This window comes from Fibroporia radiculosa, assembly GCF_000313525.1.
Source record: "Fibroporia radiculosa TFFH 294 genomic supercontigs, scaffold31, whole genome shotgun sequence".
Classification (NCBI taxonomy): Eukaryota; Fungi; Basidiomycota; class Agaricomycetes; order Polyporales; family Fibroporiaceae; genus Fibroporia; species Fibroporia radiculosa.
In genome coordinates this window covers 14,270-38,476 of record NW_012133166.1, presented here as the reverse complement: position 1 = coordinate 38,476, position 24,207 = coordinate 14,270, and the positions used below count along the sequence as shown (strand labels likewise).

The following is a 24,207-nucleotide window of genomic DNA, read 5'->3' as shown; positions in this document are numbered from 1 at the left end:
TGCCCGCCTCGCTTGGTCCTGCCGCTGGTGACGTTGGGCGGTTCTACGCTTGTCTCCCCTCGCTGGCAATGTTCCCTTCCTGAAGTGCGACACCATCCACCATGGCTTCCAACATACAGACCCTCCGGTTCCGCAGGCCTGAAAAGAAAGAGAGCACTCCAGCTCCCAAACCCAAGAACAGGCATGCAGGCATATTACAAGACACCCTTCGCAGGTTGGTATCCGTACCCCAACGTTGTCTCGTTAATAACATATACCTGCGTAGGTCCCAGAAGGGCCCACTTGTGCCTAGCTTCTCTGTTGCCTTCAGGGTATTCCTCCTGATCAGAGTTGCGAATGCGATGTACGCCAATATCCAGGACTGCGATGAAGGTGAGCTTTCGTTCCTATAAGCTGTCGTCGTCCTAATAAGTTGTGCACAGTATTCAACTTCTGGGAGCCTCTTCATTATTTGGATCGAGGATATGGATTTCAAACATGGGAGGCATCACCGGCGTTCTCTATTCGCAGCTGGGCGTACATATTGCTGCATTTGTTTCCGGTAAAGCTGGTGACGCTCATGATTGGACCCGAGAAGGTAAGTAACATCTCATGGCGTAGATGGTTGTTTCACGCACTGATGTATTAACGCAGAGACCGGCGTTCTTTGCTGTCCGAATATTGCTAGGAGCAATTTCATCCGTTTGCGAATCATACTTCTTCAGGGCAGTGGTGGAGAAGGTCAACTATCGCACTGGGCGGTACTTGTTCTTTATCCTACTTTTTAATGCAGGAATGTGGACGGCTTCCACTAGCAAGTATTTCGCAATAGAGAAAAATTCTTATACTAATTATTACGGTACAGGTTTCCTTCCCTCGTCGTTTGCCATGTACGCGAACATGCTTGCGTTCTCATTTGTTTTCGAGCCAACGAACAATGCTAATCTGCGCCGAACCCTTCTCGCTACATTGGCGTTCGCTACCGGAGCTATCGTGGGATGGCCCTTCTCAATAGCTGTGGCAATTCCGTTTGTCTTTGAGGAGCTTTTTATGTACGGGACAGATAAGGTCACACCGGAAAACAGAACGTCTTGGGTAACAACTCGATGGCTCAGAATGATTAAGAGCGTTGCCGTTGCGGCATTACTAGCAGTAAGCTCTTTCGTGAATCTGCTTTGGTCGTTTCTCAGGAGCTTCTAGATCCCGGTAGTTGCGTTGGATACTATCTTCTATGGCAAACTTACCACTGTTCCATGGAATATCATAAAATACAATGTCTTCCCCGACGAAAAACACGGCCCTAATCTCTATGGTACCGAACCGACTCATTACTATGTCTCGAATCTTCTCCTGAACTTCAATGTTCTGCTTCCGCTCGCACTGGTTTCGCTCCCGGCGCTCGGCATTACTTACATGTTCGACCGTAAGCGCCTTGGGGAACGTACTATCTTCGTCGATCAGAGTTCGCCGTTTAGACTGCTTGCGACGAGGCTCTCCCCGGTTTACGTCTGGACAGCCATTATGACGGCACAGAGTCATAAGGAGGAACGCTTCATGTTTCCGATCTATCCGCTAATTGCCTTCAACGCAGCTGTCACGATCTTTTTGATGAGAGGATGGCTGGAGACTATCTTCATCCATGTCACCAAATCTCCTTACAAGGTAGGTTTTCCAAGAGCACATAGCGGGTACTGGTTTTAATCACGGCAATACTATAGGCTTCTCAAACGATGATTTTCAGCCGCCTCACGCTTTCCATCGTATCTGCTTCTTGCATCCTTTCCATGTCGCACATCATGACCCAATGGAAATACTACCATGCGCCGTTATCTGCATATCATGCTCTTGAGGCGGAGGAAATTCCCCGTATACTCAACACGACTGGACACATCTACATTCCCCCCCTCTCTGATAGACCCCGTCGCCTGGACGATGATGATCATCCGCGGATCGATCCTGCGCTTGTGGAAGCACTGGGGCTGCGTCTCTGCGTCGGTAAGGAATGGCATCGTTTCCCTGGGCATTACATCGTGCCGGAAGGCGTGCGTGTGGACTGGATCAAGAGCGAATTTAACGGCATGCTCCCTGCCCATTTCATCGAGACACCGAAGGCGTGGGGTCTACCTGCGAGGATGCAAGGCACGAGGATGACTCCGGTTGGATTAAATGATCTGAACGAGGAGGCGCCAGAGTTCTATGTGCGTGCTCTCGTGTTCGTACTATACTCATGCTCAATCCAAAATTTAGGTGGATGTTTCACAATGCGACTACCTTGTAGATTTGGACTTCCCGTTGCACCCGATTGAGTCGGCTCACGAACCGCGATATGCAACCGACGAAGCGACATGGGATCGGGTGACGTGCTTCCCGTTCCTGGATGCGCGGTACTCTTCCCTTTTGACGAGGACGTTGTGGATGCCTGGATCGAAATGGCAGGAGAGGAATGAATTTGGCGACTATTGTCTACTAAGGCATAGGGAAAACGTGAAGATCAAAGAGGAGATGATGAAATCACGGGTCATTTAGACGGATATTCTACATGTGCACGCTGATAATTACGGGCGGCAAACAAATTCTTGACTGGTAGATTGGGCGAGTGACCGGTGATAGCGCCGCTGACGGAGCATCCGAAGAAGGCTGAACTGCTCTGCCCAGAGGTGAGCCACTGCTTCGCGGATGAAGATTGCCTGATCGGGAAATGCATGTTCCTAATGTGGTAGGTATGTTCGCCCCTCCGTCGACGGTAGGGAGCATTGATCCGCGTGCTCTTGGGTTCTCGGCCTGGGCAGCCCACGCAGGGCTCTCCTTGACGACCTGGCTCTTCTCTCTCCTGCTGCGCCTTTCTCATGCATCCCTGCGAGACCATATGCTATTTTTTCCAATTTATTTTCATGCGTCTAATCAGCCGAATGTGGTGGGCGGACGTCAGGGGATCCGGCGAATTGTATGATGGCGTGCGCGTCAGTGACACTGTGGCGGGGACATCAGCGAGTCGGGGAACCTCATTGGGCAGGCAGTGGCAGCCGTTCGTTGTGTAGAGCAGCTTTCGCTCTAAATCGGGACATGTTGACCATGCCGGGTCCTCCGAGTTGCATCTCGAACTTCTCGTCCTTCCAGGTGGCGGCTTCTCTCCGCATGCATGAGCCTTGCCCGGCTGTCGTTGTCCTCATAACTTCGCTTTCAACCCCCACCATCCCCCGCCCCGCCCCTGGCTCTTTCCCTCCTTCCCTCCGTCTCGTCTTCCGCACCCCCTCCTCCCGCACCGCACATTGTAATTTGAAACGCCACCCTCCGTATTATATCTAGCATAATTGCCTTTCACAACTCCTTTGAACATGGATTCCGTGACTGCGTCCGCTGAACATTTTATTTTCGTGTACGTCTATACCATCCGCGCACGCATATATGCTGACCCTGCCAATTAACCAGGTCGCAAATCCACTTTTGCGGTCAGTTATAGCTCTTTTTGCGCCTCAAAATTTAAGCTGACGTATTTCTCCTTTAGCAATGTGTAAGTCGGAACAACGATATGAGCACTATCTCTTACGATGTGTTAGATGCCGTGGTGGTTTGGGACTGGCTCCTCGCTCTACCTAAGGAATGGCGGTTTGTTAGTGTTTGTACGATTATTATATCGGATATCCGCTTATACTATGACCGCCTCAGATTTGGAAGACGAGCTGGACGCCTGTCAAAGTTGCGTATCTCTTCTGCCGGTAATATTTCAAAGCTCCTGTGTCAACGAGATATTGACACAATCGTCATGACTAGCTATTGGGTCCTAGCAGTAGGGCCGGTGCTATTGTGGGCCTTCGTCAGCAACCATTCATGGCAAACGTGTGAGAGGATCTATAGAGTGGGTATAATTACGCTTGAGATACTCCCTCCTGTTTCCTTATACAAGCTTATTCATATCATATGAGTAGATCCCCGTCGCAATGGCGATGTGGAACCAGGCAGCGGCTGAGACAATCCTACTTATTCGCACATATGCATTTTTCAACCGCAATAATTACATTCTGGCCCTTCTCGTGTCGGCGCTCGGCGGTGTCGTGGCATACCAGCTCTACGTAGCCACTACAGAAATGCTGTGTGCGTATGCATTCCGTCTTCTCTTAATAATTGGCACCTTAATATTATATATATTACACAGTGCTGTCATTCGTCCCGCTCTCTGCTGTATGTCTTCTGCAATAGGCGATTCAAACATTGTAGGAGGATGTTACGGAAGCAGTATGCACCTTGGAAGAAATAAACAATGAACCGGTGCCTTCTACCAGCTGCCGTTGATGAGGGCTGGCACCCGTTCGTTGATTATTTCTTTCGGCCCAACGACATTCTTCTGCCATGTTTGGAGATGATCGTGAGCCTCAATGTTGACCATCTTTCTAAACAGACTATGGGGCCATGTTTTCCTCGGTCAAAGCCAGGCTCCGCTGATCTCTTGGGTAGGTGTTCAATGGATATATGCACTTCTATACACTGATGCCTATGAACCAATCCATGTTTCCCAGGCTTCTTTGTGCGTTTTCTCCCGTTCATGATGGCCTTGTCGCTTTGAACACCTCAACTTGAACTCGATTTAACAGGTTGCGCCTCTCATGTATGATACAATGGTTACGATTATGACGATTGGGAAGGCCATCGCTATCCGCCGCCGCAGTGGAGGCCCTAACAGTAGATTGATTCAGACGTTTATTCGCGAAGGTACGGGCTACGACTGTAAGATGGTCTCAACGATAGCTCATATAAGATTAGGTGTCTTCTACTACCTGCTAATATCTGTGGCCAACTTGGTGAGTTTCGCGGTTATACTTAAAGTTCGTGTCTCACTTGGTTTTTGGCTTTGGCATGGGCTAGGTGAATGGTATATTCTATCTTCAGTTAGTCGTTTCATCGTATCTATGCATTCCAATTCATGAATTGTCCACAGACCTCGTCAAGTAATGTCGGCTATCTGTATCCCGCTCAGCGTGATGCTTGCGCCGATCCTCGCGTGTCATCTTATCCTTGATCTTCGAGAACGGGGCTCGGAGACCGTCTCTCAGTCAGCAGGAACCATTGCTTTCACAGCAGGAGTCACTACTTCGAGCAAGTCAAATCTCGGTTCGCCGTTTTCTGGGATGGGGTTTGGCTTCGGGACCCCGTCGAGCTCGAAGCCGCTCGTGCGTCCAGCAGGGGTGCTGCTGAGTACAATGGGCAGCATACCTGTCGATGGAATGGACTTGGCCATGGCAAGTGGGCTAGAGCTTGACAGTCTGCAAGCATATGGACCGGACGAGTCTGACGATAAAGATGTAGAGATGGGACTGGGAAGCAACGTAAGTAGAATCCGGGTGGAGGTTGAGAAGACGACGATGTGAAAGAAACATCCTAAGTAGTTTGAAACTCGTTCTAGGGCTTCTGGTCATCATCGTTTACATTTGGGATTTTTTCCACACATTGCGTTCCCCCTAAATTTGTCAATTTTCCTACTGTGCATATAGCTGTCAATGAGACAAAGTTGTATAACACAATAACCTGTACTGTACCCTGATTTGGGAAGGTGTACTCCTCCGTCAGCTCGGTCGGTCGGTGGATTGGGTCACAGACCTAGTGTTATATACCTGAGAGAGAATCTCGAATTTCCAACGAAGTCTGGGTTACGGTTTCTCGTAAGTTTTGACATTTGACAAGCCGCCATAATGCCCGGGACCCTGAGGCGCAATTAGGGGCTTATTCCACTTGTAGTTTGAGCTCCTAGTTATACTGACACAACAAAGAAATCGCCATTTTCTTGCAATGTAAAAGTGTCGGAAAGGCACCAAAAAGGTGCCAAATAAATCGAGTAAGCTTTTTCCTTGAAAAATGGATTTTGTCTTGCTGGCGAAATGGACATTTCAATGCTGTGTGACTCCCCCCGCACTATACTTGTAATAACAACATAGGTGTTAAAGAACAAGCGAAGATGACTTCTCTGCATTTTGGGTACGTTGAGTTTATATATGATCCTCGCCCATGAGTTTTAGGTCAGAGGATTCCGCACGTGCTCCGGTATGCACCGGCTAGGGCGGGAGATCCTGATCATATGTGCTTAATATACGAGCAATCATTAATCAAGTCCTGTCAATTTAACATCGCGCTCTCTGGAGGTGCCTTGCGGACAGCGACCATGGGGTCTCGTACCCAAACGTGTCTTCGACACGTCTGGGGTACTTAGTCTTGGAGAGACCCCCTTCCAGAAGCGCCCGATTAGCGCTCTATGTAACTTAACAGTCACATCAGCCTTCTTGGCTCGTGATTAACGTGCACGATTGCCTATTTTGAATAACTTACGCCTAACCTGAGCGCGAGAGGCAGTGGAAAACGTCGACTTTGGCAATCGGGGAAGTTTATACGACCAGTTGGAAAGAGAATTTCTGTGGAGGGATTGAGCGCAGTTTTGATTACTTTAGCTCAAAGCTTCTGAGGAAAATGTCGCTGCAGCCATATTTTGCGAATAGATGGTGTCCAAAATAGCGCACGGCGTAACATTTTGGAGAGCTAGTGACTTTTTGTTCTCTCCTTTGGCTTCTCCTGTGTGCACCGGCATCTTGTGATCTCCACAACATTTCTCGAGTCTCAAAGGATAGATGATGAATAGACCATGAATATTTTATCACGCCTTCGACTGCTCACGCTCAGGTTGCTGGGTGGCGTAGTTACTCAAAATGGGCAATCGGGCAGTTTAATCACGGGCGGAGAAGGCCAATGTGACTGTTACATGGAGCGCTAATCGGGCGCTTCTGGAAGGGGGGCACCGAGCAGCTAAGTAAGGTGAGCGTATGAGAAAATCTATGATATGCGCCTCGGAAGCGCCTCGGACCATCAACCAAGACGAAAAGTCAAATGTCGAATCCTAAATACACTCCAGTACAGCAGGGAAACCGCAGTCTTGGTCACCGAGCCTTAAGCTTGGTGAGGCGCCGATCGATCAGTCAAATTCGCTGAACTTGTGGCCTCGTACCCAAAGTCTCGTACCCAATGACACTTTGGGTACGAGACCATGAACTTGCCATATTCTGACATTCCACAAAGCGTCTATTGGTGTTATGACTTGGTTATCAACGGCGACGTCCTTGAACATTATATCCCTAGAAAACTGGTTTGTTGTCACCTCTTTGTGCACTACGGCTCAGCAGTTTGGCGAAACGGCCAGAGATTGTGTTCGCTCGCTCCCGCGCGTCCGATCCATGATTCTGCTGTGCGGCATGCACAATGTAACGTGTTCGGAATTTGCTCAAGGCTTGCCCACGGGTTTCCGGTTTAGTGAGAGCGATGATCACTTATCGAACTCGGCATGCCAGTGTCACGGTGAGCTCATGCCTATTATTACTCAACTCACCCGATGCCGAATCATCGGTGCTGATTTGTCTGACAGTGCTCACTACGTCGGTTCAACGGTTAGCGGACTTCGATAGCTTGTCGCCCACTTATATAATGCATTGGCAAGAAGCAGATTGGCCTATGATGCTCGAGGCCCGTTCTGAATAGAGAAAAGTCGGCGTATTGCTGACCCGAACGGTGCGTGTCCGTCGGTCATGGTACGTATGATCAATAGCAATTACATCCCATCGTGGTAAGGTGAGCTGTATTCGAGGAATTTGCAAGATACAGGGTTTGATCATCACCCACTTTACGGCGCTGCGGTCGCAGACCAGCCGCAGACATGTACAAGGTTGCGGGCTTAATTGGTGCCGAGCATGCTGTATGTCGGAAGAGCTTCCCAGGTTGAAGGTTCACCGGAAAGAGTGAGAAATTTGGGCTTTATCTTCCCAGGTATAAAGTTCCAACTACGATCGTGAGCATTATTCTTTCCCAGTACCCACTTCTTGTTGAGAGATGACGACCACTTCAGAATCCGCCAAGCAGAGCTTCAAAGTTGCGCTAGTTGGTGGGGGCGTGTGCGGATTGGCGTGTGCTGTTGGTCTGATGAAGGCCGGGGTTGACGTGGAGGTCTTCGAGGCCGCAGTACGTCTGGCCCCCAGTGATATTCCACAGACTGAGCCTGATTTCATACACTCGTACATGTCAGGCGCACTTCAAGGAAATTGGAGCCGGAATAGGCATCGGTAGGTCAACTATTCTCGGGCAGGATGATCGTATCTGATTAGCCAGTGCAGGAGCAAATAGTCTTCCCATCCTGAAGCATTTTGGCGTCCTGGACGAAGCCCTTGCCCAAGCACATGAAGACAGACTTAACATGAATATGTTCTGGTTTATCTCGGGAAAGACAGGTGAATTGTTCTACGAGGTATGAAGTAATCCGTGCATTGACCCGCGTATGCTGAACATACCATCAGTACCCTACAATCGAGAGCGATTATGGCTTGGGCCTGCATCGGTAAGCTTTCACTATTGTACCATCGAAAATTAGACGTGATGCACGACTTGGCAATGAACAGGGCTGCAATACTCGATACATGGATTAAATTTGTAGACCCCAAGAGGACTCATTTCAACAAACGATGCACGGGAGTCAGCATCGCCGCTGATAGCTCCTCACGTTCCGTCGTACACTTTGGTGATGGCACGACTTACGAAGCCGACGTGGTCATTGGCGCAGATGGGATAAAGAGCACTGTTCGTGGAGCATTGAATGGAGACGTTGGAATGCACGGAGTTGTCTTCGCTCGCACGATCTGTTATCGTGGTCTGATTCCTCGCGAAAAGGTGCAGGCTGCGGGGGTGAAGACAGACCTTTTCAGTGGCCGACCCGTCTGCTACCTAGGCGATAGCAAGGTGAGCAGAGATAGTTTTCTGTCGTACGTATCGCATTCTCACCTTTGTCCAGCATATCATTGTTTTTCCCGTAAAGAATTCAACTTTGGTGAGTACCACGGACGTCTATATTGCCATAGTATGATAACTGGGCTCTAAGATCAATGTTGTGGCATTTGTGGCGGATTACAGCAAACCTATTGGGTCGGACTACCTTCCCCCTGGAGAGCCGTGGGTCAAGGTCGTACCACAAGAAGAGATGATTCAAGCATATGACGGATGGGGGAGCGATGCGATTTCTCTGCTGAAATGTATCGAAGAACCAAGCAAATGGTCGGTACACGTGCTTTATCCCCCACTCGACAGCTACGTCAAAGGCCGTGTAGCATTGCTTGGTGATGCGGTAGAATGATTCTCTCACTTTCAATCCAAATTTACTTACCAGAATTCTTGCGGGAAGGCACATGCTATGCTACCGCATTTAGGTGCGGGTGCAGGTCAAGGCATAGAAGATGCTTATGTTCTCGTCGAGCTGCTGAAACATCCACAGACAACAACATCTAACATTGAGGTGAGCGTATGTACCATTTGCCCACGTCGCCGATGCTTACCATGTAATCAGGCGGTTCTTCAAGCATACGATCGTATTCGGCGACCACGAGCGCAGATGGTCTGGAATGGCAGCTACCGGGCGGGACGAATCTATGATGGAGCCGCAGAACATGACCAATCTCCTGAAGGCGTAAGCGAAGACATAGGTCGCATGTGGGATCCCGTCATTCATCACGATGTTAGAGACCAAGTTCAATCTGCCGTAGATTGGCTGAAGGAGACACTTGTGTTCACTTGATTGGTAGTATATCCATAACCGTGGATAGAAACAACGGTGCAATACAGCTGCCCTCAGGTGGTACATAAAACATGTATGGCAGGGAAGCCACAAAATCCGAAGCAAACAATAGACATACGAATACACTATCGAGCTGGCGACTGGAGTAACCTAAGCACCAAATCCATAAAGGGTGCGGCCAGAGCGCTTGAGGGCATAAACGACGTCTAAAGCCGTTACTGTCTTGCTGTTTAACAAACAGATGTCAACGGCACATCAAGCCAATGATTCAGAGGCGAATGCTAACCGCTTCGCGTGCTCGGTGTAAGTGACAGAGTCACGAATGACATTCTCGAGGAAGATCTTCAAGACACCACGGGTTTCCTCATAAATGAGACCCGAGATACGCTTGACACCACCACGACGAGCCAAACGACGAATAGCCTACGAACATAGATGCAGTGACTCCCAAGCGTAAATACGCGGCAGTAACTTACAGGCTTAGTGATTCCTTGAATATTATCGCGAAGGATCTTGCGGTGACGCTTGGCGCCACCTTTGCCCAAACCCTGATTTTCTTGCTTAACATACGGTGCCATCGAGTACGTGCCTTACAACTAACCTTGCCTCCTTTGCCACGGCCAGACATTATATTGTGATGACTGAGGTAGAAACGTCAGCTCTGTGCATTATTAGCAATGTCATGGAAGGAATACTCACACTGTTATAGATGAGTGGGAAGATACAGCACAATGACAATGTCAGCAGCAGTGAGAAGGGTTGTCGTGCCGCAGCCACAATTACACGCGCGGTGTCGCGTTTGGTTCTGTTTGGACTATCACCTGATCATGAAGGCGCTCAGGACATGTACCGGATCGAGATCTAAATTAGATCGCACTAGCCGGGTCGTGACCGTGCTCTGCTCTCTCTGTTCTCTTTACTTGTGTCCCTTTTCTCTTTGATTCTCAGTCTTCAGTCCAAACCTGATTCTCACTCCCAGATTCCACTCCTCTGCGCAAACACATGTCTATAACGCACCTAAGCTCAACTTCTCAACTGGACTCTATACTTTCAAAATCTAATGAGAAACTCTCTGTGAGCACCTTCGCATTCTGTCCCTCTATCAAGTTCCTTAGCTTGAGGACGATGTTGTAGGTCATTGATTTCCATGCCTCTTGGTAAATAGTCTTCTTCCTTCAGTATTGGCGTGAGACCTCTGATTTCATAAAATGCGCAGGTGTGGGCCATGCCACATGATTGCACCCACCTTCGAGGCGTTGTCTAAGCAACACTCAAACGTCAATTTCTTGAAATGCGATGTCGACTCTGCCAAGGAGGTTGCGAGTAGATATCGTATAGCAGCCATGTGAGTGATCAAACGCATTAGACCGTGTAAGACGTCATATTTCTCTTCAGGCCTACTTTTGTATTCTTGAAGGGAATGACCGAGGTACATCGCGTGAAAGGAGCGAACAAAGCGTCAGTGTTCGATATACGTTGTCTCCTATGTTCTATTGATCACAATACTGCCTGTAACAGTGCCTTGGAAGCCGCGGTTCAGCAATATTCATCGGGGGGTGCTTTCACTGGCAAGGGACAGACTCTTGGGGGGTCCTTTTCCACGTCCTCTCAACCAGAATCTCCTGGAATTCTCGCCGAATTCAACAAACTTGATCCGCAGGTCAAAGTTTTAGTATATCTACTAGTGGGGTATGCTGTCTTCTGGTATATAAGCTGAAGTTGAATGGTATAGGTCATTCGTCCTCGCTGTCTTTCTTTTTCCCGACTAGTAACCTTTGAGCTGCTCATGTCTGCATGTTATCAATAGTATGTAATTACATCATATGTAGTTGCATTTTGAATCTAGCCTGAGAAACGTCAACAGCAATTTACTGTAATCTGTATACGTAGCACTGATATGCTTGATCAGCACTCAGCCCGAGGCTGTACTCCGTACCAGGCTTGCCGCTTCGCTGCAGACTGGACTTGCTTGTCAAGACCTCCGTGGTTCGAGTAAAGTTCTGCGAAGTCCACCATAGCAGGCGCACGCGTCCACATCAGTATCCGCGCTCACAGTGAGATCCTTGCCGTGAGTGTTGATGATTGTCGTAGGGAATTCTGCGAATCTGGCTTCCAGAACATTGGGAAGGCGGGCCTTGACGAGCTCGAGGCTCCATTCCGACGTACACATATACCTGTCCGCCGCGCATCGGACAACGATTTACTGCCCGCCGCGTCGGGCTGTGCTCCGCTAAGTCTTAATAAGCCTCGCGCGAGTAAATACTATGTATGTGATGAACCTAACCGCCGTCTCCTGCTCGACCGTCGACATGCCACTGTCACGTCGTTGCGAATATTTATGTGCTCTCGTCTTAACCGCCGTCTCCCACTTGTATTGTAGTCTACAGGAGATTTTCATTCACCCATCGTCCCTCCCTTACTCATGTTTAGCTACCGTATCTGGAAGTCTGTATAGTAGTAGTTTTGTGACCGGCTGAGCCCTGCTATGACATTGTTCGTCTCGTGGGCTTTTAAGTTGGACGGGCGCTAGCCTAGGGCTACTCTGCACGGTCACGTGTCAGGCGCCCTCGCCTTTGTGAGTCGTGGCTATTGTACTCTTATGCACATGGTCTCAGCGGCAGCTCACCCACTGTAACTTGCTTCTCTATTACGAAACGTAACGACAACGACAACCTTCTATCTGCTAGGCGAATCTCAGAAAGTAGAGGTGTGCAGTGTGAACTGGCAGGACTAGATGTCCTCCAACTCGGGCTCGACTCGCGCTGCAGCGCCACCTCCAGCTCAACAACCTCTTGTACCGGAGTCATTTATTGATGTCCCGTCTCAGCGGCTATACATCCTTAGTCTCGGAGCTCTGCTTCAGGTGAGTAAGGAGTAATGCCTCCTGTCTCGTATTGAGCGGGACTGACAAAGTCACTTTGGGTTTGCTTGCTCCTTACGGGGATCTCGAACTATAACGAACTAAATTCGGTGTGGTCATATGCAGGCTATCAAGGCTTTCGACTTCCTCCAATATTCATTTTTTTCCAATAGTGACCAAGGAAGCTATGGCAAGAAATGGTTCTTGGTCGATCTCATTTTCTGCACTTGTTTAGCCCGATTACGCATTCCACGGCTCAGATACAGCAAATCCGTGGTGGTTTTGCAAGTCATATTCTTGTGGATCCTAGATGGACTTTTATTTGGAGGCATAACTTTCAATGTTGGAGGACGGACATGGATGACTGTACCATCCATTGGGTTTGCAAGTATGTTTCCAACTTTACCGAAGATACATCAGTGATTGAAAATGCTGCTGGTATTTTCTCTTAACTAGATCCTGGTGCCATCACCTCTACTCCTCAAAGTTCGGGACTATGGAGTCTGATACCTGGCCTTGGCACGCTGGTAGGTTCCTACAGCGACCGAGACGCACATCTTCTTGGGCAACACACTGTTCGCATGTCTCCGATTAGCACAGCGCATCTGAATCCGTATGGACAAACTTTTTGTCTTTCTTCCTCAGGCGACAGTGTTCTCATTCCGATCCTCCTTAACAATACCAATCCAGCAGGCATGCGATACACACTTTTCCCCCTTGGATATGTGGAGGGAGTCGGAGGGGAGAAGGCACGGGCAAGTACTGGCAGAATTGAGCGTGTCGAGTTATCAGCTAAGGAGCTGAAGGCGATTGAGACTGCTCGGTTGGAGAAGCTTCAACTTGTTCGGTTAAGCTCCTCCAAGCGTAGCCCGGATATTGATGGCTACGACGACGATTACGATGAGGAGGATGAGGATGAAGATCCATTGAACCTGCCCAACTCACCTTCTCTCCAGAGGACGCAGAGCCTTGCACACATAAGACTCAACAAACCTGGAAAACTGCAGCTTGACCATGTCTTCGACTCATCTAATGTTGAGACGAGGCTGGTTTACCCAAGTGAAGTCACTGTTGTTCCTTGTCCTCGCGCACATTTCGCAGTCGATTCGGTTTTCACTCGCAGAGAAGATGTCCGATGCGCAATACCTGGGATGACGAATGGAGCAGGAGAGGAGGTTGTTCTTGATATCGACGTGTTCGGCGTCCCACCACTTAGCTTACGCTGGTATAAAGAAGTTGGAGGTCGAAGAGAATCATTCATGGTGGAGGGCATCGAGGACTCCGAACACGTTCGGCATCGTACCCCAGGAGAAAGCAGCATTTCGGCTGTTTCAACATCTAGGGCGCCAGCCAATCTTAGAATTCCGCTTGCCGTTTCTCTCGACGCCCTTGGCACGCATTCTTATATTCTGGAATCCGTGACAGACTCCGTTGGAAATGTTGTGCACGCAGGCACGGAGGTGCAAGTGCTTGACGGCGCACCTGAGGATCTACTTCACAAAGCATCGGGTAATGAAGATCAAAATGTGAGATTGAAAACACATCGATCCATCACTGTCCTCCGCCGTCCAGGGGTCTCGTTCAAGCATTGTGGACCGGGGAGCCCTACCTCACTGCTTGTCGGTGCGGATGCACCACTAACAGTCTCCACAATTGGAGCAGACGAGCTCGATGCTCCTTGGGATATCGATATTAGCTATCAGTCCCCTCTTGCTGAAGATGAATCACCTGTAGGCATTAAACGTAACCGGCCATGGTCAAAGGGTTTTCAAACAGAGAAGGGCAAGAAGGATCTCATTTTGCATGCGAGTGCACCTGGAGAGTATCACGTCACCCGAATCAAGGGCAGGTATTGTGAGGGAGATATACTAAGTCCTGACACGTGTAAAGTCATTGAACGGCCTCTACCCGTCGCGGAAATTGAATGGAAAAGAATTTACGAATGGTCAGTCCAGATATTGTTTGCTAGAACTCTCACTCACCACGAAAACGTAGCTCTGGTGATATCGGTGTCTCTGCTTCCCTTGTACTCCATGGAACACCTCCGTTCCAGGTCTATTATCACATGCAGCGCGACAATGAGCCGTCTCGAGAGCTTTCTAAGACTTTTGCCAGTTCTCGCGGCGAAATTACCATACAGCCTGAACGTAGTGGCCATTATGTGTTTAGGTTTACCCAAATCAGTGACGCAAATTACAAGAAGGTGAACTTGAAGGGCCCTAGTATAGATCAGGTTGTTCATCCTCCTGCATCTGCCGAGTTCTCCAACAGCGTTCCTGGAGGGCGGGGTAAGAAGAAGATCAATAGCTGCTCAGGTAGCCAGGTTGACGTCGATATCGATCTTCGGGTCAGTCGTCTCATCATTTTCCAGAACAGTCGACGTGACGTGGTGTATTTACTTTCAGGGAACCGGACCATGGAATCTTGCGGTCCAAATTGTTGGCCCTAAAGGTTCTGAAATCATGCAGGTACCCAATATCACAACGTCTTCCAAGACGTTACAGCTGCCCATTCCCAAAGCCATCGACAGAGATGGTGGTTCCTTTGAGATTGATCTGGGTACGTCATTCTGTGACTATCACTTTGGAATATCCACTCATCTTGGTCATCCAGTCAGCGTCGAAGATGCCTACGGATGTAAACGTGCCCTATCTGTACCGGGTCTCGTGGTCAATGTTCGCAGGGTACAAGTAAGTCTTAGTGCTACATTTCCCTGAAACGGGACCTCAGCGACACTTGCTAGCCCACCGCACGATTTTATGGAAAACAAAGCCAGCGACATGTAACTATTTTGGAAAATGAGGAAGCTCGTCTCCCTCTACGCCTGACTGGCGACGGCGTGAGTTTTTTTCTCTATATTCGTACTGAATACAGATTCTTATAAATCGACTCTAGCCTTGGCAACTCCGATACCGACGAGCAGATCATCCAGACAAGGTCTACGGCGCTACGCTCTCTTCGCCGAATGATGAGCTCCTTGTTGGTAAAAAAGGCCTATATGAACTACTTGAGGTGCTTGGCGTTCGCCTAATTATGATACCTAGGTTGACTAACACGTTCGACTTTGCCATAAGGTGGCAGATTCGCAATGCCCTGGATCGGTGGTGGTTAACGATGCCACGTACAGGGTAGATCATGTTCCACGACCGTCGGCCAGATTATCACCAGAAATTCAGTCCACCTTTGAATCCTTCAACGGCTCCCACATCTTGCCGCCTATATGCGAGGGAGTAAATGACAATGTGGATCTTGAGCTTACAGGTGAGATGCTGTTTGTGATGGTGAGTATAAGACTCATGTATTGTGTCAGGTCGACCACCTTTCCAGATCATGTACAATGTTGCAAGGGGAAATGATTTGGGCGGCACAAAAATACTGGACCAGCCTACCTTTAGCAGCATCCAATCCCGGACGAGCTTCCAGTTACACACATCAGAGGCTGCTCGTATATACTACGAGGTCAAGCAGATTGGCGACGCGGCGTATCCCCTGGCTAAGAACAAGGATGCCATTATCCCGCGGTCTGAGCGGCTCTTGTTTGAGCAGCAAGTATTGAGACGACCTTCGGCTCGATTCAAAAACCGCAACCGCATATCATACTGTCTTAGCGATACATTGCATCCCCGTGATTCATCCAGCCCAGATGGGATGATCGTACTTGAGGGTTCACCGCCGTTCTCGCTCGATCTATCAATACGCAATCTAGCCACCAGCGAAGTACACACAGAGACGGTCATATTGCAAGACAGTGCGTGGAAGCTTGACATCCCTTCGTATACATTCCATTCGATTGGCCCACATCTTATCACAATTGAATCCGTGCAAGACTCATCCCGTTGTGAGCAAGTGGTCCCGGGTCCATCGCACCAGTCTATATGGGTGGACGTCGCCGAAACGGCAGCCATTATTCCGTTTGATCGAAGAGAGGATTTCTGTGTCGGTGATGCGTTCCAGTTCCAACTGGAAGGAACCCCTCCATGGACGATTGGGTATGCTCACTATCTACATCTCTATTAGTAGATACTCATTTGTTTCTAGATATCGCATCAACGGGCGGTCATATACCCAAGAGGCCAAGATTTCTCCGTTTACGATTGTGCAGCAACAACCTGGGGAGTTCGTTGTCACCTCGATTGCTCACCAACAAAAGATGTGCAAGACTGCTGTGACCGACCTGCGGTACAACGTCCACACTCTACCTTCCGCGCGCGTTGGACATGGCAAAAGAATCATTCAAGATATTCATGAAGGTAGGTCCATGAGTACTTATTATCGCATTTCCCGGGTACTTATGCGTTCAATTAGGTGATCAAGCGGAAATTCTCTTCACTCTGATAGGCGAACCTCCTTTCACGTTTACATACCAAAGAGCGGAGCTTACCTCGAAGAAAGGGATGCAAGGAAAGGTCCTTGAGACACATACAGTCTCAGGAGTAACAACAAAAGAATACTCGATTTTTTCCGCCCTAGAAGGTTTCTAATCAAAGTTCCTTAAGTTTGCGTCCATCTACTAACTAGAAGAACAGGTACATGGACCATCACATCTATAGCGGACCGGTATTGCAGATACCCACCAGTTCAGCCAGAAGGAGTGATAGACAAGAATCGGTGAAAAAAGCCCCAGTGCACGACACTTACTAAATCTTCATAATACCTCATTGGGGTCGTCTCCGGACTGTAGGTCTAATCTGATCCATGTATATTTCATTGGCATTTCTCAATCCCATATCATTGCTCAGCAAAGCTCCCATATAATAATCACAATCTCTTACCCATCATCATCGCCACAACCCCTCAGAAGCGCGAGCGTAATGCAAATTCACTGATCGTCTACAGCGAACAAATCTTTGGTTCCACCTGACAGTACATATGCAACTACGATTCACTTATACCTGAGCAGACGAGATATAGAACCATTTCGAAACTAGGGATGGGGGATACTTGACATTAAAGTTCTGGAGCCATAAAACACCGGTACTCACTGGCAGGATCGATGGGTCCAGGGGGCTTCCTAGAGTCCTGGGGGAGATTTGCATAGACGGAGTCGTTTTTGCTGGTGTGACCAGGAGAGCTAGTGACAGTAAGGTTGCGACTAGAATAGTGGGTCAATTGTTATTATCGGATGCGTAAATTGGAAACGCGACGAACATGGAGAGGTCGTACGAGGGTGTTTTGGCCGGGGTCTCACCGCTCACAAGTCTGCGCCAGGCCTCATGGCACTCGTGGATAATCTCCGTCGCGTATTTCTTGTTCTTGGCCTCGCCAGAGAATGCAAATTGGTTCTCAGGCTTGCCATCAGGTATCTTGTAGATCCTGAATCGAAGCTGTGTGAGTGCTGCAGATAGTATGGTGCGAAAATTGATTATCGTACCTAAACCATTCGTTGGTTGCACGAATGAGTCCAGGGAGGTGCCTCTCGACGTCCTCTATGTCGTTGAGCTTAGATGCAAGAGGGTCCTGTACGTCAACGACGAGGACCTTCCAGTCCGTCTCCCCCTCATCCAAGAGCGCCATGATGCCGAGTACCTTGACCTGCTTGATCTGACCGACGTATCCGACCTGCTCACCGATCTCGCAGACATCGAGAGGATCGTTATCGCCGTTGGCCTTGGTCTCCGCGTGGGCCTGAGAGGGATCTTCCCAGGTCTACACGATTGAGACATCAAGGGTCACTCCAGATCGGCGCCAGCAGAGATCTGTGGGTACTCACCTGAGGGAAAGCACCGTAGTTCCAGATATAACCATGGTGGGGGAAGCAGTTGCGCACGTAGCGCAGACGACCCTTTTTGATATCCTGTTTGATGGGGTTAAAGGGCTCTTCCTTGGATATCTCCATTTTAGCGTTGGTCCAACGGGGGACCTCGACAATCATGTTAAGGATGCTGTTGTTCCGATCGGCGAAGAGGGGGATGTCGTGCCATGACGAAACGACGGTTCCGTTCTGCTCGATGAAAACGCGGTGCTCTGTTCAGGGAAGGGGGACGAGTAAAGTTGAGACGATAGGGATGATAGGACCGCGTGGAGATATACTGACCGAGAGTGTTGGGAGCGCCGATGAGACGAGAAGCGTATTCTGGAGGATGAGGTGTTGGAGGGCAGCGCAGGGTAGAAGGACTGAGAGCACGTACGATTTGCCATTGCGGAAGAGGAGGAGAGAAGACGAGAGTGATGGGCAAGGCGGCGGAGAGCGATGCTAGAGCTCATTGGCCACTTGCTGTCAATTTTATAAAGTGGACTGCTTCAATCGATAGCCTCGCGCCTTGCACGCACCGATCGCATATCGCTTGCGTTATCTCCCTTCGCCATTCTAATTTATGTAAAACACACAACTCTCGCTGGCTGCATCACACACATTCCATCGGGTATATAGGATATACAGCATTGCAAACTTCGACAGGCCATCGCGAAGGCGGAGCTCTTTATTCACTTCTACGTAAGGCCACCCTGCTTCAAAATCTCTGCGTCAGTTGACCCAAAGCTCCCCGCCGCCTTGGCCTCCGAGAACCCGCCGTTGAAGTCCAGGCGTAGGAGCAGACGCTCCACGTGCCGGCGAACCTCTTCATCCCCCTCGAGGCGTTTGCCTCGTTTGTTACGAACGAATGTGTGGAATCCAGATGAGTTCGCTGTGCTGGCGTTGTACAACATCGACTTTGACGCATCTGTCGCGGCCGAGAAAGGCTGCTGCGTCGTAGACAAAGACAGTTGCTCATAGAACGAGCCAAGCAGGCCGTGCAGCGTCTGCAAACTCACGAGATGAACTTCCATTAATACCTCCGTACGGCCTCTGGAAGCGTACCTTGTTAATATCATCGAGAGCGGCGTGCCTCTCTCTTACCATCTTTCCCACATCATCCTCACCTGTCGCAAGGCTGCCCTCAAAGAGCAAAGCGGGCAAAATATCCCCGTCCCATCGTTCCACCTGAGCAACAAAATGCTCGCAGACCTCCAAAATTGATCGTAAGATTGGGGTAAGCGCCGGATTGGACAGCAAGCTGCCGGTAAGCAATCGCTCAAGATAAGTCGTGTGGATGTTCCGTAGAGTAGTAAAGTCTAGCTGGCTCGAGGTAGGAGCCGAGGCGTTAGAGGCACCACTTTGCGACGTCGGCACTGAGTCCGACTCGGCAGCCTTGAGCTGAGTCGAAGCTCCTTCCGCCAACAGTGCTGGTGCGGAATAGCTACCCGTGTGCTGGTTGACTAGACCTGAGGTCTGTTTGAGAAGAATATCTTTCAGCCTCCGGAATTCTACATCCACAACGTCGGTCATCACATAACCAAGGAGCGTGTCAAGGAACCAGTTCATCTCCCTTACTGCACCCCAGCCACATCTTAAGAGTTCCTTGCGAGCCTGCAAGTCTTCCACGGTTCCTCCCTCTCCAAGCCCGGTCCATCGTCGACGCGCACGTTGTGAATTGGAGAGTGATGTCCAGCATGTATGGATCCGGGTGTGTGTTTTCCGTAATGCAGACAAATAGCCAAATAAGGTCGCGTAAATTTGTAGATCTGATGGATGAAGGAAGAGGTCTAATGGCCAGGATACGCCATACGTGAGGACGAGAGAAGTACCAAGAAGTAGATCATCAAAAGTTGTTAATTCAACAGCAGAATGGGACATAGAGAGGTTTTTGGTGGTGGTGGCGAGGGATGGAAGCAAGGGTCGAAGGGGCCCGGCAGGTAAGCTAAAGTGAAGATTCGAGAGGGATGGATCATGCTGAGCGGTTGTTCCCAATGATGCACGCAAGAGAGCGAGATGTAGGTCTTGTTCACGTATCATTGTCGTTGGACCCGATCGAGCCCTGAGTCTAGAGATCTTCAGGCGTTCAATCTCTCGTATAAGGGATAGGGCGAACTCGCCATTTCGCAGAAGGAAATAGCTTGCTCTGTAGATGCGGTTACGGTTGAAGACATTTTCCCGACATAGAGACTACGCACAATGCATCGACCGCCACTTCCACGTCTCGGTGTGTCAGAACGTTGAGCCACAACCACTCACTGACCCCAGTACGGATATCGGCAATGACTCGATCGAAATTATACCGGTCTTGTGGTAATATACCATCAAGCATTTTGGTATGATCTACTATCAAATCCCGGGGAAATTGCCGCTCCCACTTGGCCGCCCTCACAGTACCGATTGCTCGACCAACGTAGCTAATGGATTCCCGTGTTTGTACTGAGACGCAAGAAGGCACCGAGCCATCAAGTAGAACGTAGTCTTTTGAGACCAAAGGATCCTTTTCATGCAACGAGCCATGTACGATGAATGCCTGCAGTTGGGACATCCAAACACGTTGGACAGCTTCACAAAGCCGAGCATGAATCGCCGCGATGCGATGAATTCCAGTATGAGAACGCGTCAAGAGCAGGTCGATTAGGTTACCGGGCTGCCAAGAATCCTTCGCTTTCAATTCATCGACGAGAGATTCCAGAGAAGCAAGAGGCGCGTCCCATTCAGCAAAAATAGCTCGGATAGATGATAACGGCACGAATGATCCGCTTGCGACGAGGCTGCTATCGCGCTGAAGGATTTTGGCCTCCGTGTCGACAATCAAGGTGTCATATTCATCTCTGAGGATTTGACCTAGCGATGCACAAAGTGCGCATACATATCGCGAAGGCGAGCGTGATAGTGTGGAGCATGCCTGTTTAACGTTGCGGTAACGAACAGCAATTTGGCCTAGGGATTCGAGACACTGTTGCTCCCCGGGATGAAGCAGTGGCGCAAATGCGGGGTGAACGGTGTGATCTGTTGGAAATAATGATGAAGAGTGACCAGCCAGGACCAGGAGGACTTCCGCAATCATATCCAGCTGCTGCCACTAGACCTACATGAGCTGTTCTGCGGCGCTAGATTGTTTTACGCCGACAGAATCTGCTACTCACCTTCTACCATGAAGCGACAAGTTCAGACACCAGAACAGACCGGCTGCCGACGCAGTAGACTCCAAGTTGTGGTCCGGGTTGTCCGGGCGCGCGATTGCGGTCAGACGCGTACCCGTGATTCATGATTCACATTCGCGCCCGGAGGCGCAGCTGCATCTCCACCATGGACGACCACCTCTCAGACGACGAGCTCGACCACGCGCCCAAAATACACGTCTCCAAACATGTGCCGCCGCCATTCGCTTTGGACGACGCGTTTGCTGATGGCGACGAGGCCGACCACACCCTTGAATTCTCTCCGGAAGCGGTTCGAAAAGAGTTTGCGAAAGCGTACAGTAGCATCGACAGCCACGTAGCCCAGGATGACCTTGCGGGCTATGTTGCAAAAATTGGATTATCCGTCGAACCCGATATGTCTGTATCGACCTTGAGCAGCGATACATCCGGACCCGATCCCTCTTCCTCACCTGCTCTGCAGCCCTCCAAGTCTGCCGGGCCTCAGCTTGTCTCACAGCCCTCACTTGAGGGATCCTTCTACGATATACAGCTCTCCGATGGCTCGCCACGGCTTTCTCATTCACTCGAGCCTCCAAACCTTCCTGCTGGTGATGATATTGGACCTACCAGTAGACCGGTATCTCCCCCACCTGTACATACACCAGAGCTTGTGTCTTCGGCCCCGGAGGCTAAATTGGATATTGTACAAGAGGTCGAGATTCCAGTCACTGGTTCTCAGCCGGTTCCGTATGGTAGGGTCCTCGCTCAAGCCTCGCCTCGACCCGCTACTCCCCGCTCCTCTGCCAGTGTCTCGTCTACCTCATCCAATTTACCCACCTCAATGTCACTCCCCACTCCTACTTCATATGCGTCTGAAAATTCCATTATTTCTGCCCCACCTGCAATTACTCACCGCCGAGCGGTTCGTTCCATGGGCCCTAGTGCGCTCGATAAGGTTATTAGCAAGACTCGTCCGCCGTTCTTACCCCCCAAGTCTCGCGCAGAAGACTTGAAGCATATGGCTGACTGGGAGGCTATGATGAAGCGAAGTCGGACAGCCGGTGAGTATGGCAGAAATAGCAACTCTGCGTCATGAATGAGTATTTATTTGCTCAGCCTGTTTACCATATTTCCCTACGTACTGATTTACAGAGGAGAAGAGACGAGCTGCACTGCAGGAAAGGCGATCCGCACGTGAACGAAAGATTGAAGAATCGATCGGCATTTGGGAACGCGCTATTCTACCCGATTGGACCGTTGTGAAGAGAAATACGTCACTCAGGAAACTGTGGTGGGCCGGAATTCCTACAAAACTCAGAGCGACAATGTGGCAGAGCGCAGTGGGAAATGCTCTTGTACTGAGCAAAGGTAATGCAGCACTCACTCTATAATCCTCTGCCAATGGGATTTGATGTCAATGATGACCAGATGCATACAAGTCATGTCTATCGCGAGCAAGGAGAGCGCTGTCTCACGGAACGTTCCCAACTACAGTTCTTGGTTTTCTAGAGGACGACATCAAGACCACAATGCCAAACTTGCGTCTGTTTCTTCCGGGAACGGGGCCCATGTATCAGGATTTGAAGGACATGTTGTGTGCATGGGTAGTGTCTCGTTCGGACGAGGGGTTGGGATACATTCTAGGGGCTGCTAAAATCGCTGCTATGCTGCTGCTCAACATGGATCCTGCTGAAGGATTTGTCGTCATGAGGAACCTGCTGGAACGACATTGTCTGCGATCTTTCTTCGGCGGAATAGCATCAAAAGACGATGTAAGTATTTCCAGATCTACAGTAATTGACTAGAAATAATATCCAAGACGAGCAGGTTGAAGCTTATTACAGGTGAACCACCATGTCTTACTGTGAGACTGCTATTTCACTGATCCATCATCTTCAGAATCTTCGACACCCTGCTCGCCGATGGGATGCCCAAAAGTGAGCTTATTCCTTACCTGGATACTGCACAATATAAATGCCTGAACGCCATTTTCTTAGTATACTTTAACTTCAAGCAGCACCAGATTTCGCCAGCCTCATATCTCCCTGATTGGCTAGTCCCGCTCTTCCTAGATCACCTTCCGTTCGAAGCTTGTGCAAGACTTTGGGATATTCTAGTACTTGAAGGCGACTCGTTTCTTTTCCGAGCGTCCCTGGCTATTTTGGCTGTCTTGGAATCACGCTTGTTCTTCCCGGACCGTCGCGAACTTTTAGAGCTATTGAGGTGTGTAGTGTCGATCTTGCTCTTTGATTGGCTGATTCCTGCTTAGGGGAGAAAATAAACCGGCGATTGAGGTTGCAAAGCGAGACAGCCGGCTTTTGAATGGGGCGAAGTACGAGATATATGGTGTCGATGAAGAAACACTCTGGGAGCGCCTCGATAGCATGGATGAATGGTGGCGAGAAAGCACATGGACGAGACTCATACAGCGAGAGCTACCGGACTTGTGATTTATTCTGCGGATTGTGGAACCAATGTCGTACTCATTTTCTCTTGGTGGGTTCGCATAACTTTATTGTCCTTCGTTACATCATGAAGCGTACAAACTATACGTTGTATTTTTAAACTCTTTATCAACCCTCCATGTCAACTCCAGTTGTTGGGACTGCTGCCACAAGTCTGAGGTGTAGTGGATCTCTACTTCATGAGCATTTATCGACAAGGTCGGAATTGAGTCGCTTTCTAACATCTACTCATTCTGGATAAAATTGCCAGTGATAGCACAACTCCAAAATCGTTGGGATCATGAGCGGAGAGACTCAAGCTCAAATGGGTTTGGAGCAATCAAGAATGATACAATCCGGACCACATTGGCATCTTATGTCCCGACGTCATTTCCTCTTCATTAGGACCTCGCAGTGGCATGGTAAATTTCGCCAGTCGGTAACTTGTCGGGAATGAT

General features: G+C 49.5%; 8 protein-coding genes across 8 annotated transcripts; 5 read left to right on the top strand and 3 right to left on the bottom strand.

Moving 5' to 3' along the window:
- Window positions 1–101: 101 nt before the first annotated feature.
- FIBRA_00083 (uncharacterized protein) lies at window positions 102–2,505 on the top strand (the record flags this gene model as incomplete). Its single annotated transcript, XM_012321982.1, has 7 exons — window positions 102–214; window positions 266–372; window positions 423–577; window positions 634–1,131; window positions 1,180–1,641; window positions 1,698–2,177; window positions 2,227–2,505. 7 exons carry the CDS (start codon window positions 102–104, stop codon window positions 2,503–2,505), a joined length of 2,094 nt encoding a protein of 697 aa, XP_012177372.1.
- An 809-nt stretch (window positions 2,506–3,314) lies between these two features.
- Window positions 3,315–5,342, top strand: FIBRA_00082 (uncharacterized protein; the record flags this gene model as incomplete). Its single annotated transcript, XM_012321981.1, has 14 exons — window positions 3,315–3,355; window positions 3,409–3,428; window positions 3,485–3,490; window positions 3,537–3,589; window positions 3,646–3,695; window positions 3,751–3,835; window positions 3,906–4,071; window positions 4,133–4,158; window positions 4,376–4,427; window positions 4,494–4,501; window positions 4,569–4,686; window positions 4,738–4,775; window positions 4,840–4,862; window positions 4,913–5,342. The coding sequence occupies 14 exons, from the start codon at window positions 3,315–3,317 to the stop codon at window positions 5,340–5,342; spliced, it is 1,116 nt and encodes a 371-aa protein (XP_012177371.1).
- Window positions 5,343–7,839: 2,497 nt separating this feature from the next.
- FIBRA_00081 (uncharacterized protein) lies at window positions 7,840–9,568 on the top strand (the record flags this gene model as incomplete). Its single annotated transcript, XM_012321980.1, has 9 exons — window positions 7,840–7,968; window positions 8,033–8,069; window positions 8,121–8,251; window positions 8,301–8,341; window positions 8,403–8,739; window positions 8,792–8,827; window positions 8,879–9,121; window positions 9,179–9,289; window positions 9,341–9,568. 9 exons carry the CDS (start codon window positions 7,840–7,842, stop codon window positions 9,566–9,568), a joined length of 1,293 nt encoding a protein of 430 aa, XP_012177370.1.
- A 150-nt stretch (window positions 9,569–9,718) lies between these two features.
- On the bottom strand, window positions 9,719–10,196 carry FIBRA_00080 (uncharacterized protein; the record flags this gene model as incomplete). The annotated part of the gene is made up of 4 exons (XM_012321979.1): window positions 9,719–9,794; window positions 9,855–9,991; window positions 10,045–10,116; window positions 10,170–10,196. 4 exons carry the CDS (start codon window positions 10,194–10,196, stop codon window positions 9,719–9,721), a joined length of 312 nt encoding a protein of 103 aa, XP_012177369.1.
- A 2,106-nt stretch (window positions 10,197–12,302) lies between these two features.
- Window positions 12,303–16,909, top strand: FIBRA_00079 (uncharacterized protein; the record flags this gene model as incomplete). The annotated part of the gene is made up of 12 exons (XM_012321978.1): window positions 12,303–12,431; window positions 12,555–12,816; window positions 12,885–14,373; window positions 14,424–14,775; window positions 14,834–14,987; window positions 15,042–15,118; window positions 15,172–15,267; window positions 15,324–15,440; window positions 15,503–15,689; window positions 15,739–16,417; window positions 16,467–16,678; window positions 16,734–16,909. The coding sequence occupies 12 exons, from the start codon at window positions 12,303–12,305 to the stop codon at window positions 16,907–16,909; spliced, it is 3,930 nt and encodes a 1,309-aa protein (XP_012177368.1).
- A 466-nt stretch (window positions 16,910–17,375) lies between these two features.
- Window positions 17,376–18,566, bottom strand: FIBRA_00078 (uncharacterized protein; the record flags this gene model as incomplete). The annotated part of the gene is made up of 6 exons (XM_012321977.1): window positions 17,376–17,520; window positions 17,577–17,741; window positions 17,800–18,074; window positions 18,139–18,392; window positions 18,463–18,501; window positions 18,557–18,566. 6 exons carry the CDS (start codon window positions 18,564–18,566, stop codon window positions 17,376–17,378), a joined length of 888 nt encoding a protein of 295 aa, XP_012177367.1.
- Window positions 18,567–18,857: 291 nt separating this feature from the next.
- On the bottom strand, window positions 18,858–21,229 carry FIBRA_00077 (uncharacterized protein; the record flags this gene model as incomplete). Its single annotated transcript, XM_012321976.1, has 3 exons — window positions 18,858–19,166; window positions 19,225–20,305; window positions 20,358–21,229. 3 exons carry the CDS (start codon window positions 21,227–21,229, stop codon window positions 18,858–18,860), a joined length of 2,262 nt encoding a protein of 753 aa, XP_012177366.1.
- A 242-nt stretch (window positions 21,230–21,471) lies between these two features.
- FIBRA_00076 (uncharacterized protein) lies at window positions 21,472–23,755 on the top strand (the record flags this gene model as incomplete). Its single annotated transcript, XM_012321975.1, has 7 exons — window positions 21,472–22,366; window positions 22,458–22,673; window positions 22,734–23,077; window positions 23,133–23,149; window positions 23,205–23,242; window positions 23,303–23,528; window positions 23,575–23,755. 7 exons carry the CDS (start codon window positions 21,472–21,474, stop codon window positions 23,753–23,755), a joined length of 1,917 nt encoding a protein of 638 aa, XP_012177365.1.
- Between the last annotated feature and the right edge of the window lie 452 nt (window positions 23,756–24,207).